General features: G+C 47.0%; 1 protein-coding gene across 4 annotated transcripts in view; it reads right to left on the bottom strand.

Moving 5' to 3' along the window:
* Positions 1-997: 997 nt before the first annotated feature.
* Positions 998-14,379, bottom strand: part of SEC16B (SEC16 homolog B, endoplasmic reticulum export factor) — a 52,475-nt gene continuing 39,093 nt past the window's right edge. For 3 of the 4 annotated variants that reach the window (XM_083743808.1, XM_083743809.1, XM_083743807.1), the window contains 7 exons: positions 13,634-13,701; positions 11,634-11,780; positions 7,843-7,941; positions 4,772-4,895; positions 4,485-4,549; positions 3,799-3,873; positions 998-2,707 (listed from right to left, as the gene is read on the bottom strand). In XM_083743808.1, the coding sequence (XP_083599934.1) occupies positions 2,636-2,707; positions 3,799-3,873; positions 4,485-4,549; positions 4,772-4,895; positions 7,843-7,941; positions 11,634-11,780; positions 13,634-13,701 (650 nt within the window). In that variant the 3' untranslated portion in view covers positions 998-2,635. The remainder of the gene's footprint in view (positions 2,708-3,798; positions 3,874-4,484; positions 4,550-4,771; positions 4,896-7,842; positions 7,942-11,633; positions 11,781-13,633; positions 13,702-14,379) is intronic. The other variant, XM_083743810.1, reaches the window with a different exon arrangement.

The raw sequence follows: 14,379 nt of genomic DNA, 5'->3' as shown, positions 1-14,379 counted from the left end.
AATTGCTCATAAAACAATAGGAGTGAACAAAGGAATAAGGGAAAGCCTTCCGCTCCATGCCTTGCTTGTGAGCTTACAGGGGTACCTGGCTGGCTACATCTCAGAATGGAGTGCCTAGTTGGATATGCCTTGGTCTCGCTCAAATAGGCAAGGTTTCTGCTTTTGGCCAGAAAACGGATGAGTGAAAATTTCCCCTTGCCATGCTTAGCTAGGTGCAGCAGATGAACAGGTCCCTGGAGATGCCATGCATGGCCTAGGAAGTTCACCCTCAACAAATTTATGATTACAGTGGTACCTCAGGTTAAGAACTTACAGTAATTCGTTCTGGAGGTCCATTCTTAACCTGAAGCTGTTCTTAACCTGAGGTACCACTTTAGCTAATGGGGCCTCCCACCACTGCCACACGATTTCTGTTCTCATCCTGAAGCAAAGTTCTCAACCCGAGGTACTATTTCTGGGTTAGCGAAGTCAGTAAACTGAAGCATCTGTAACCCGAGGTACCACTGTACTCATGTTTAGAAACAACAGTAGCCTATAAAAATCCAAGTCTTCTCATGTGTAAACTAAAGCCCAAGACTTACACAACTTTTAGAAAACATCTGAAGGCTTAGGGAAGTTTTTAATGTCCAACATTATTTTTTATATCTTGCTGGAAGCTGCCCAGGGTGGCTGGGGAAACCCATAAGGATGGGCAGGGTATAAACAATAAATTATTATTATTAATAATAATAATAATTCTCAAGGAGTAGCTGCACACCAGACTATTGGGTTCTTTATTTACTCTGTAAATTAAGTGTAACAAAAGGAAGGATGGCCTAATCTGTGCCATCTGAGATCCATCAGTTGTAGGGGAGGGCTACTTTTCTTATGTAACCCTCTCACCTCTTCACTGGCAGAAAGTAAGGTTGGGGTCCTGAGGGTCTACTAGTGCTCACAAGGCAATTCTTCACACACACACACACACACACACACCAATACACACACAAAAGCCTGGATATCAATTTCAAAACTGTTTTTTATTTAAATGTGGGGGGAAAGGGGCAATAACTTGCAGCATCAACTGTTTTGTATTAGAAAAAACAAAGAAGGGTGATAACACAGGGTTAAAGAGCAACCCAGTAGTCTACTATACTCCCTAAAGTCCAGACATGACAAAGAGATACATCACATGGGCTATTGGGAACCTACAAATAACTCTATGAACGGTGCAAATTTCCCTACTTTCCCCTGCAAGATTCCTGCTTGCTCCCTGCTTGCAGGCTTCTGTCGGCACATGTTTGGCAGCTGCAAGAATAGGATGCTGGAGTAGATGAGCCTTTGGTCGGATCCAACAGAGCTGTTCTTAGGTTTTCTGAAACGTTGTTGTCTACTTACTGCTGAGTTGGTCCACATAGGTCTTCCTTTCTCAGGCATGCTAGGTTGGCTAGCCTTCTCAGTGATCGAGGTTTTGCAGAAGGGCTGAGAAAGATGAGGCCACCACAATACAAAGCCCTCTCCACGTGTATGTTCATAGCAGTTCTCACAGACCGGCAAGTCCTCAGACAGCAGCACTTCAGCCGGGCAAAAAGGAGACTCAACTCAGGAGACACCATCTCATCTTTACCTCCACCCAGTTCACGGGCTTGTTACTATTATTCTGTTTTTTAGTCATGTTGGATTAGGATCACAGTCATTCACTGACCAGTGGGAATAACATCCAACCAAATGTAGTTTTTGCAGCCTGATCGTTTTACAAGAGTCCGTGTACTCTCAATTCACACATAAGTTGACTTATTCCCAAATGATTAAGCTGTTTTGGGGGTTCAGCCTCCTGCAGTACGTCCAATCCTAGGCACATTTGCTCAAAATTAAGTGGTTTGCACCCAAGCAAAGGATCATAGGATTGCAACCCCAAAGTGTGACCCTAGGCATATTTACTTGGAAGTAAGTCCTAATCTGTTCAGTGGCTTTTGTCACGAGTAAGTGTATGTAGGATTGCAGCCTCAGCACCCACACTTTCATGGGAGCAAGCTTCATCGGACTTACTTCTAAGTAAATATCCACAGAGATCAGCTGTATGCCTTGTAAGATTTATTCACACTGAATAGATGTCAAGTGGGTCTGAAATTATGGCAGCAGCCATCCTAAAGGAGCAGAAGTTCCCCATTCCCCAAAAGGAGCCTCAGTTATTCTTCCTTATGACTGGATCATGAGCAGCTGTGTCTACTGGCAATGGAGAGAGTCAACTCCACCTTATTTTCCCAGAGTTTCTCATCTCCTTGAAAAATAGGGCTGCAATCCTTACCCCACTTCAGTGGGAGAAAGTCCCATTCTATTCCTATAAAAGGAAGTGGGAGTCTTCCTTTATTTCCCTTTTGGTTAACTTCTGGCCTCCCCAGGGCTGACCTGAGATACCTTTCATTTTGTTCTTGTTGCACATGAAAAGAGTTGCACCTGAATAGCACCTGCTTAACAACACTTTAAACAAACAAAAAGAGGGGAAGGTACACTTTTGCTTATACTCTTTGGCTAGAGAGTTGCAATACCAGAGGATGAGGGGAAGGAAAGGGCAGCCAGCTGCCTAAGTCAGATTGGACTGGATATCTTCAGGCAAGCGGATGGTTTCTGATCTGCCAGAGGGCAGAAACATCTTGTATTATTGTGGATGAGGTGGGTAGCGCCGCTGAAAAATCCTTGGGCCGGTGCCTGAGGGTGCTGGCGTGGTAACCTGCTAAAGAAAGAATTAAGTTGAATTTCTAATGCAAACCATTCAAAAATAATGCAGCCCAGAAGCACATGGAATTAAATAAACATTTGCACATGCAACCCATTTGGATACACGGCCTCCATTTTCATGCATTTTATAGTCATGGATTTTGAGATGCTTGACAGAATTTTAGACACGCACCCTCTCAAATAGTCGTAGCTCTCCCTCTACACGAGGGCACAATGGCAGGGCCAACCGTGAGCACAGCTCTACACTCAAACCAGCACCTGCATCAGACGTGCTTCATGAGCTTTGACAAAGGACCTTTGCAAAATGGTAACTGTCCATGAAACCACCATATATATATATAAAAAACTACAATGGAGAGGTATCATGGTTCTTATCCAAGTGGAACCTACACGTGCATAAGCAGTATAGCTCCAGGGAGAAAGAGCAGAAAAGGCGACCCCCGCCCCCCATGCCCTAACAACAGGCTGCTGTTTGAATGAGAGAGCTGGACTTGAACACGCTTCCCCAACTTGGCTACTCCAGTTGCTGTTGGACTTAATCCCTTATCAGCCCTGGTTACGAGCCAGGCTCTCAAGGAACTTGATAGTCTAAACAGGGGGTCAGCAAACCTTTTTCAGCAGGGGACCGGTCCACTGTCCCTCAGATCTTGTGGGGGGTCGGACTATATTGGGGGGGGGGGAGATGAATGAATTCCTATGCCCCACAAATAACCCAGAGATGCATTTTAAATAAAAGGACACATTCTACTCATGTAAAAACACCAGGCAGGCCCCACAAATAACCCAGAGATGCATTTTAAATAAAAGGACACATTCTACTCATGTAAACACGCTGATTCCCGGACCGTCCGTGGGCTAGATTTAGAAGGCGATTGGGCCGGATCCAGCCCCCAGGCTTTAGTTTGCCTACCCATGGTTCAAAACATGGGGAGGACACCAGGTTGCAGAAGGCTGAACAAGGAGGGATGCCTGGCCTCACCCAAGAAAACAATTTTTACATTGCTGCTGCTGCGGTTGTTGACATCATTACTAGAGTTTATTTGTATACAATGTTGTGGGAACGCACATGCGCAGAAACCATACCTGAGCCGGGCGGTAAAGTGGAACTGCCCCTCCTCTTGGGGGTGGAGGCGCATGATCAGGGATGGAGAAAGTAGCCTGAAAAATGAACCAGAAGAGCCAAGGTGTGAAACCCAGCGAAGATGCCAGGATCCGTTGCTGGGGGGCGGGGGCAGAGGAGGAAGGGGGCAGCAGAACCACCAGAAATGCTGGACATTATACTGGGAGATAAGTGGGTGGTGCTGTGGATTAAACCACAGAGTCTAGGATTTGCCAATCAGGAGGTCGGCGGTTCGAATCCCCGCGACAGGGTGAGCTTCTGTTGCTCTGTCCCAGCTCCTGCCAACCTAGCAGTTCAAAAGCACACCAGTGCAAGTAGATAAATAGGTACCGCTCCGGCGGGAAGGTAAATGGCGTTTGCGTGTGCTGCTCTGGTTTGCCAGAAGCGGCTTAGTCATGCTGGCCACATGACCCAGAAGCTCTACGCCAGCTCCCTCGGCCAATAAAGCGAAATGAGCACCGCAACCCCAGAGTCGTCTGCATCTAGACTTAATGGTCAGTGGTCCCTTTACCTTTACTATATTGGGAGAAATGCTCTCAAGGCAGCTGGATTTGCACTTCTGTCAACAGGGATTCAGAGGAGCAGTTTTCCAAAGTTGAGGCCTCTCCTCACAAGGAACATGTTATTCCCGCCCCCACATTTCTCTCACCTGGCCTCCGGCATCTGGAAACATGGAGCCTTCCCTGCTGCTATGGCCCAGTGGAGTTTGGGCACCTGTGTCGAAAAAAGTGCAATGAGATTATTTCAGTTTGTACAAGGGGGCTTTTCTGCCGCAGCCCCTTTGCCTTACCGCTCCCCACAAAAGCTTCTACCAAAGACTGGGGGATCCCTCCAGAGTTACTTTGCGGGGGTCCTATGGGCCACAGCAAGGTTCGTACACAAACAGCTTTAATTACCACCCGTCAAGAACACATTCTGCAACGCACACATACTTACGAAGAGAGCTTTTTGGGAGAGGGTTGCCACCTGTGGGCGGCAGGTGAGGAACAGCTGGAGGAGGAACTAATGCAGGCCTTGTCTCCTCCACAGGAGGAAGGGATGGTTGTGAAGTCACCTGCTGCTGCAGAACGGAAATAACATATCAGTGATGGAGCCAGGTAGAATTTACCCTCAGTCTACCTTTGTTAGGAGGGACGCAGGTGGCGCTGTGGGTTAAACCACAGAGCCTAGGGCTTGCTGATCAGAAGGTCGTGGTTCAAATCCCCGCGATGGAGTGAGCTCCCGTTGCTCGGTCCCTGCTCCTGCCAACCTAGCAGTTCAAAAGCACGTCAAAGTGCAAGTAGATAAATAGGTACTACTATGGCGAGAAGGTGAACGGCGTTTCCATGCGCTGCTCTGGTTCGCCAGAAGCGGCTTAGTCATGCTGGCCACATGACCCGGAAGCTCCCTCGGCCAATAAAGCGAGATGAGCGCCGCAACCCCAGAGTCGTCCGTGACTGGAACTAATGGTCAGGGGTCCCTTTACCTTTAACTTTGTTAGGATCCCAACAGATTCCCCCACCACTTCTTTTTTTAATGTATTTTTTAAAATGATCACTCAGTACTAGATCCTGCACTTCACTTGGGGGGGGGGGGTTCCCTAACTTGTTTTGTTTTGTACTTTCACAAACCTTGTAGTACTCCCAGACATGCGGATACCTCCCTCTGGTTTCTTCATTTGCCTGCAACCCGGTTGGCCCTCGCCAACTGAGCTTGCTATTAGAGGAGCGAGTCATTATTTTTTGACCACCATCGAGAAAACTTATGACAAGCCACATGGCTGCAGGCACACCATAATGACATGGGGAATTGGGAACAGAATACAGGATTTGAGAGGCATCTTTCAGAGGAGACAACCCTGGAAATATGAAGCAAGGTCCTATAAAGCAGTTTGCCCCCCCCCCCCCCCGAACTCTTGGATGTCGCTGAAGTTATTGGCAGGCCAGTAAAGGATTATTCAGCCTGTTGTAGCAATTGTAATGCACTGTGATAATGCTATATGATTTTTAATTGCCTCTTCATTGCCTATTTTATTTCATATATTGTATTTTGCTCTACTACAATTTTAATCCCACAGAATTCAAATTGTAATACGATAAAACACAACGGAGGAAATACAAGAAGCGGTTAAAAAAAAGTACAATTGGAAATCAATGTGAATATTTAACATATGGACGCGCCATTTCCCGTCTACAACCACAAATCCACAGTTTGGGAAAACCTGGACTAATAAAACTCAGAAGTCAAGAGTTCCAGCAGATGAACTTTAGTAACTTGGACAATGCCCTAATCCTTTTCCATCGCTCCTCTTCGCTCCTCCTCTGGCATTCCTGAACTGTGCCCCTTCCTCCTCCTTTATTCTCTGTCATAGAATCATAGAATTGTAGAATTGGAAGGGACCCCGAGGGTCATCTAGCCCAACCCCCTGCAATGCAGGAATCTTAGCTAAAGCATCCATGACAGATGGCCATCCAACCTCTGCTAAATCACCTCCAAGGAAGGAGAGCCCACCACTTCCTGAGGGAGACTGTTCCACTGGCAAACAGCCCTTGCTGTCAGAAAGTTCTTCCTGATCTTTAGCCGGAATTTCCTTTCTTGCAACTTGATGCCATTGGTTCGAGTCCTGCCCTCCAGAGCAGGAGAAAACAAGCCTGCTCCATCCTCCATGTGACAGCCCTTGAGATATTTGAAGATGGCTGTCATATCTTCTCTCACACTCCTCTTTCCAGGCTAAACATATCCAGCTCCTTCCATCGTTCCTCATAAGGCTTGGTTTCCAGACCCCTGATCATCTTGGATGCTCTCCTTTAGACACTCTCCAGCTTTTCAACATCCTTCTTAAATTGTGGTGCTCAGAACTGGATACATTATTCCAGCTGTGGTCTGACCAAGGCAGAATAGGTAAAGGTAAAGGTACCCTTGCTCGTACGGGCCAGTCGTGTCCGACTCTGGGGTTGCGCGCCCATCTCGCTTAAGAGGCCGGGGGCCAGCGCTGTCCGAAGACACTTCCGGGTCACGTGGCCAGTGTGACAAGCTGCATCTGGCGAGCCAGCACAGCACACGGAAACACTGTTTACCTTCCTGCTAGTAAGTGGTCCCTATTTATCTACTTGCACTCGGTGGTGCTTTCGAACTGCTAGGTTGGCAGGCGCTGGGACCGAGCAGCGGGAGCGCACCCCGCCGCGGGGATTCGAACTGCCGACCTGACGATCAGCAAGTCCTAGGCACTGAGGTTTTACCCACAGCGCCACCCTCGTAGTACTATTACTTCACTATACTTCTGTTGAGGCAGCCTAGAATAGCAGTAGCTTTTTTTGCTGCTGCATCACACTGTTGACTCGTGTTAAGCTTGTGGTCCACCAAGACCCCTAGATCTTTTTCACACATACTGCTAGTAAGCCAGGTGCTCCCCATCTTATTCTTGTGCATTTGGTTATTCCTTCCTAAGTGCAAAACCTTACATTTGTCTCTAATGAAATTCATTTTGTTAGTTTTAAAGCCGGAGTCTGTTGTTTCAGTCCTTGTCAAAGAATTCTAAATGTGATGTGAATTATCGAACTTTTTAAAGCACAGGACTGGCCTTACTTCATTCCAAGAGCACACTGTATAATTATAATCCTAGTTGTTTTTAGCTTATTGATGAGTTTATATTTTGAATAATTAAAAAAAGTTGTTCTATGTTTTTTACTGATCATTCTGGGTTTTCACTGATCATTTTATTGTTCTTGTTGTAAATGCTTTGGGGGCTTTTTTAAAAAAACATTCAGAAGTGGTATATATAAATTATGAAATAAAATAAGTAATTGTAGACATTGGGATTAAGCTGCTACCTGTCGCTTCTGCTCCTGTTTGCCCTCACACCTGCTTTCCTTTCCACTTCATTTCTGATATTACAATTTTAAGCCCACCAATGTCTCATGACACCAACACACAACAGGCGCTTGTGAACTACACTCCTTGCATGGATCTGTGGCAGCCGTTTTCAGGCTGTGCACCTGAAAATTCCTCTTAAAGAGATCCTGCATTACCTGAGAATCTGGAGCAGCAGCAGATGGTACCTTTTTGGAGGTTTCAGCTTCTTTAGAGGGTTTCGATCGGAACCAACGGAACCAGCCAGACCCAGAGGCCTGGAAAAATAGAAAGGGTAGGTTAGACAGTGTGCATCTGCATATCAGCTTGCCAGACAGAACAACCCGCCCTCTTTCCCTGAGCTCTGCTCTGCAGGTTCTCCAGGTCCCTTCAGAGGCAATTTCAAAGGGATGCAAGAGAATTGGGGGGGGGGGGAGGCTGTTGCACAAGCAGAAGCTCTTGTACAAGACTTCCGCTGGCAGAGTTTGGAAGGTGAACCCTGCCCAAAATCTGAAGTGAGAGAGCTGGTAGCTTTTTCTTCCTTCAAGAGAGCTAATAAGCACCAGAGGAACACAGAGAGGCACCAAAAACCCATGTAGACAGTCATTTGTTTGTACTGCAAACCCTGATGTTTTGCAAGGCACACATACTTTTACAAATAAATAAATGCCTATTTTGCTCTGCCTGAACACAAGAAATGTCCCAGATTCTTAACTCAGTTTCACATATGACACCAAGAAGAGCATGTGAGCCAGTGTGGTGTAGTGGTTAAGAGCGGTAGTCTCGTAATCTGGGGAACCGGGTTCGCGTCTCCGCTCCTCCACATCCAGCTGCTGGGTGACCTTGGGCCAGTCACACTTCCTTGAAGTCTCTCAGCCCCACTCAACTCACAGAGTGTTTGTTGTGGGGGAGGAAGGGAAAGGAGAATGTTAGCCGCTTTGAGACTCCTTAAAGGGAGTGAAAGGCGGGATATCAAATCCAAACTCTTCTTCTTCCCCCTTCTCTCACACACAAACACAAACACACACACACACCTAATACAGGACAGAATGTGGAAGACAAATGATTGTGAAGTTCTAGCCATAGATTTTATGTTCCGGTTTTCACAAGTCTGCGAAAATACCGTTAGACTTTGTGAGAGAATATCAAGGAGATGAAGGAAATCCCAATAGCACCTGTTGGTGACACAGGAATATAAGCAGTGCCTTACTGAATCAGACCACGGTTCATCTTGCCCATTACTCAGCTTCTAACAGATGAAGAAGAAGAAGAAGAGTTTGGATTTGATATCCCGCCTTTCACTCCCCTTCAGGAGTCTCAAAGCGGCTAACATTCTCCTTTCCCTTCCTCCCCCACAACAAACACTCTGTGAGTTGAGTGGGGCTGAGAGACTTCAAGGAAGTGTGACTGGGTGCTTCCTCCAGGTGCCTCCAAGCAGGGCACGAAGTTCTGCAGCCTTCAGCTGTTGCCCTGCTATCTGCCATTCATGCTGCTGCCTCTCAACATGGAGATTCCATTTAGCTACCATGGCTAATAGAATCTCGCTGCCTCGTCCTGACAATGGCTATCAAATTCTTCTTTTAAAACCATCTAAGCTAGCAGGTAAGGGACGCGGGTGGCGCTGTGAGTTAAACCACAGAGCCTAGGGCTTGCTGATCAGAAGGTCGGCGGTTCGAATCCCTGTGATGGAGTGAGCTCCCATTGCTTGGTCCCTGCTCCTGCCAACCTAGCAGTTCAAAAGCACGTCAAAGTGGAAGTAGATAAATAGGTACCACTCTGGTGGGAAGGTAAACAGCATTTCTGTGTGCTGCTCTGGTTCGCCAGAAGTCATGCTGGCCACTTGACCCGGAAGCTGTATGCCGGCTCCCTTGGCCTATAGAGCAGGATGAGCGTGCAACCCCAGAGTCATCCATGACTGGACCTAATGGTCAGGGGTACCTTTACCTTTAAGCTAGCAGGTATCACCATATTGTGCAGCAGGAGAGAGTGTTGAGAGGCAGAGGCACTTCCATGACCTCCCAGCTGGTGAGTCACTGCTGTTTACCAGTGTGCTGGGCCCGGGGGTTAACCCGAGCAACGTGGTCCAGGTCCGGTTCCAAATCCAAGGATTCCGCGAGGAATCAGTCCAACAGGGTCAAGGCAGGAAACCAGGCACAGGGTCTCAGGCAGGTTCCAGCAAGCAGCAATGTTGCTCCCGCAACCTGGGGCGGGGTCCGACAGCCTTTTATCTCTGTCGGGGTAACGGCCGGTCCTGATCCCCCAGTGACTCACCTTCATGTCCCGCCCGAAGGTGAGCACTCCTCCTGCGAGTACTCAGGTCTCTCCTTCTCTCAGACCTCAGTCTCTGCAGCTCGGGAGACGTCGGTGGGTTACTAGACCCAGAGGCCGCCTCAGCCTCCCCTGACCCAACTGGTAGCGGAGGAGCTGTAAGTGATGGCCCAGCTGAAGGCAACGAGGTCATCCCCGCATCTGGAGCCAGGGCAGGCTCAGGCCCCTGACTCGGGCCCAGCTGGTGCTTGTTGCAAGGGAACCTGTGCAGACTGGGACTCTTCAGAATCAGGCCCCAGACTCGGTTCAGATGCTGCCTGAGGCAGAGGATCCGGTGCGGACTGAGACTCCTCCGGTTCCAAGTCCGAGCCCGAGTCCATCACAACCAGGCGGAATGAGATCAGCTCAGTGAAAATGCCTTAATGAGCCACTCTGATGTTCCTGTCAGCGCATTCACACTGCCCTGAGCTCCCCACCATTTCTCCCCTCCCACTCCAGTAAGCGGCAGTGACTCAGCTGCCAGGAGGTCAGGTAAGTCCTTCTGCCCCACGCCCCACCACACTGTCTGCTACTGGTATGTTCAAGACAAAGAACCCCATATATTAAGACTACAAACCCTATGCACACTTACCTGGCCACAAGCTAAACACAGCGAGAGTCACTTCTGAGGAAACATGTATAGGGCAGGGTTGTACTTAAACGCTGTGTGAAGTTCTATATGAATGAATTACCGTATTTTTTGCACCACAACACTCACTTTTTTCCTTCTAGAAAGTAAGGGGAAATGTCTGTGTGTGTTATGGAGGGAATGCCTACGGGTGGCGGGGGGGATCTGCTGCAGTCGTGAGCAGAGGATCCATGGTTCCCCTTCCTTCCCTCCTCCGTGGCTCGCTTTGAAACAGCAAAGCGGGAGAAGAGCCGCTGAGTGAGGAGGAGAGAGGGACAGAGAGCCTGCTTCTTTAAAGGAGCAAAGCGGGAGAGGAGAGGAGCCGCTTACACAAGTGTAAGCGGCTCCTGTCCGGTTGGCTCCTTTAAAGTAAGCAGGCTCTCTGTCCCTCTCTCCTCCTCACTCAGCTCGCTAAATAGCATTATTAGCAGCATCCTTCTCCACACACCCCATGAGTGCTCCTTGTCCCTTGAGTGCTTTTCCTTCCCTCCCCACTTAAAACGTGGTTACAAAGCATGGATCCACATGGATCCTCAGGATTTTTGCACTGGATCACCCCAAATTCACCATCAGATCACATAGCATGTCCATGGCTACAGCTTGCACCAAAAAAATCACGCACCCACTGTTGCCTGGGGCCGCAGTGGTGCAAAAATGTGGTTACAAACATGGGTCCACATGGATCCTCAGGATTTTTGCATTGGGCTACTCCAAACTCACTGTCAGATCACATGTCTGTGGCCACAGCATGAACCACAAAAATCATATATCCACTGTTTCGTTTAGAATATTTTTTTTTCTTGTTTTCCTCCTCTAAAAACTATGTGCGTGTTATGGTCGGGTGCCTGTTATAGAGCGAAAAATACGGGTAATTGCAATACTCCCAGCCACCTAAAAGGTGAATTAGACCTTGATCGTGGCTCTAAATCCAAGAGGACATGATTCTGTCCTTCCTCATCTGCTGCAAAGCAGAAATGAAATCCTCTGGGCCTGGGCATATTTTTCAGACACCGCAGGTGCCCTTCTCAGCCTCACCTTTGCTTCTTTTTGTTCCGTTTCATCCTGTGGTAGCTTCTCTGAGGCGGCTTCCTCCCCTGGTGTTTCTGGGAGCTGTGGGGCATCCTCGACCATGGATATTGTGGAACTCTCAGAAATGGTCCTGGTCCGGGCATTTAAAGTGTTCTAGCACCAAGAAGACAACATGGAGCAGGTTCTCTTCACTGAAAAAACCTTGTGGCTTCATCTTACCGGTTTATATTGTAACCTTATCCCCTAAGGGCCTCTCCTGACATCACTCACCATCACAAGAGTCCTGAGAGACAGATCAGTATTACTCCTGTGGGAGCGGAAAGGACCCAATGAGGCTGGAACATGGCAGCCTCGGACAAGTCACAAAAGAAGTCCTGCTATGGCAGAGTTGGGACATGAGCCCAAATGTCCTGAACCCACTTTCTTTTTGAAATTGCTGTATAGTTTAAAGAAAAATTAAAATGTCGTATAACCATTAAAGCAACAGCTCTCGCCCTGGCATTCCACTAGACCACATGGCTCACCGTTTGTTTGTTTATTTAATAAAATAATGCTTGATTGTTCCACCTGGCCTTTGGCTTGGAATCAACTTGATCCCCTCCCCATCTTTCCTTTTTCCTTCCTATTTGGGGACTTCCCTGGGTTTTTTCTGGCCCACGTAGGACCAGTCTGAATAGTTGGCCTTGGTGAAGATTTGATTTTTTCATCCCCACCCCAAAAAGTTTTTGATTTGAGTTTCTATTGAAATGAGGCTGAATTTTAATGTTGTATTTTAATCTTGTTTTTAAGTTGTATCTTAATCACTTGTTTTATATCTGGTGTTTGTCGCCCTGGGCCCGGTCTTGGCTGGGGAGGGCGGGTTCTAAATAAATTATTTTATTTTTTATTTTTTATTTTTTATTATTTTATTATTTTTATTATTATTATTATTATTATTATTATTATTATTATTCTATTATTATTATTATTATTATTATTATTATTATTATTATTAAAAACCAACAACCTCAAAGCGGTTTACAAAAAGATTAAAAGCAATACAATACAATCGAGAAAAATTCACAACCCTACTTTAAAACATACAAGAGTTAAAATACTGAAACAGATTAAAATTCCCTCAGTTTTCTAAGCATCTGGGTTGGCTTGTCTAAACATGAATGTTTTCCAGCAGGCACCAAAAAGAATCAGATAGGAAGGGGCCCCGGGGGTCTAGTCCAACCCCCGGGGTAATGCAGGAATCCTGCCCACAGCTGTCGCTGGTGGGCTCAAACCGCCGACCTTCTGGTTAGCAGACAGACGCACTGACCCACTGCGCCACAGGAGGGCAAGGGCAGTGACATGTCAGCTGAGAAGGGTAGGTGCATATATCAACAAGAACAACACAGCAATAAGAAGATGAGCCCTACTGGGTGAAACCAAAGGCGTATCTCCCCATCTGAGAAGCTCACAAGCAGGACATATAGGCAGTTGCCCTTTCCCAGTGGCTGTAGCCATCATGACTAGCAGAAATTCAATTCAGTTCACATTGGAAACAGAGGTTTATCAAATTTGGACTTTGCAAAACAATATGACAATTGAAACACAATGGTTCTTCGAAATTCATACTTTATCCAGATTTTGTGATGCAATTCTCCAGCCATCCAAAGTTCACAAAAGTGTTTGTATTAGGTGAAAGTGTGCATAAAAACCTAACATTAGTGAAAACAGCATTTAAAAAACAGGTCAACAATGCATATGAAGTGGTGCTTATTAGGAGCAATTTGCACAAAAATGTTGAAGGATGCTCGTGGGCATCTATTAAAAGGAAATCCACCAATTGCTTCAGAAAGGTGGGGAAACTAAATTTAAGATTGGATTAAAATGAGAAATGGAGAGATCCTAACAGCCACTGTAAGCCTTAACTTCTGTGGATTTGCCTAATCCCACTTTAAAGCCATCCAATTTATCACCATATCTTGTGGCAGTGAGTTCCACAGTTCAGCTATCCCTCCCCCCCAAACTCTCACCTGATGCTCCAGAATGCTCTCCTGATCACCCAGGAAGTGGTACGGGCCACAGGAGTCCGCGGTGCCCCCTGCAGATTACACCAGAACAAGTTTTATTGTACTCACCAGCCAAGATCTGGAGTTCAAAATGGCAAGAGCTGTTAGGAGGTATTTCAGTTCCCTGGAAATGGCCTCTGCAGCCAAAGCGTCCAGGAGACAAGCAGGTACAAACAAACAAAGGCAGAAGCAAGAAGCAAACTCTTACGCCTTTCCGCAAATCAGGGGCCTGCTTTTCTCCCCTCTCCCCGCCCAATCCTAAGCATGTCTGCTGGGAAGAAAGTCCTGCTGGTTTCAATAGTGCCTTGTTCTTTGTTGGGACAGGGCTCCTATGCCTTTAAAAAAAACCAGCCTGAGAAGTTTGAATTTTACGGGTGAAGCATTCTCCATCATATAGACGAGGCACAGGCAAACTCGGCCCTCCAGATGTTTTTGGCCTACAACTCCCATGATCCCTAGCTAACAAGACCAGTGGTCAGTGATGATGGGATTTGTAGTCCAAAACATCTGGAGGGCTGAGTTTGCCTATGCCTGATTACAGACTGTCAGGCAGCTGTTAAATACTTAGGAGCCCCTCCACCTGCAAAAGAGGAGTGACAATCATTTTCCAGAACCCTGATTTATCACTGGTTCTTTTGCCCGCCCTGGTCATCTTAAATATATCTGTGCCCCCCAGCAGGTGGGGAGCAGGTGGAGCAGGACTGGAGACA

This window comes from Podarcis gaigeae (assembly GCF_964106915.1).
Source record: "Podarcis gaigeae genome assembly, chromosome: 6".
Taxonomy (NCBI): Eukaryota; Metazoa; Chordata; class Lepidosauria; order Squamata; family Lacertidae; genus Podarcis; species Podarcis gaigeae.
Note: the sequence above shows the minus strand (reverse complement) of the source record. Positions and strands in the feature narration are given on the sequence as shown.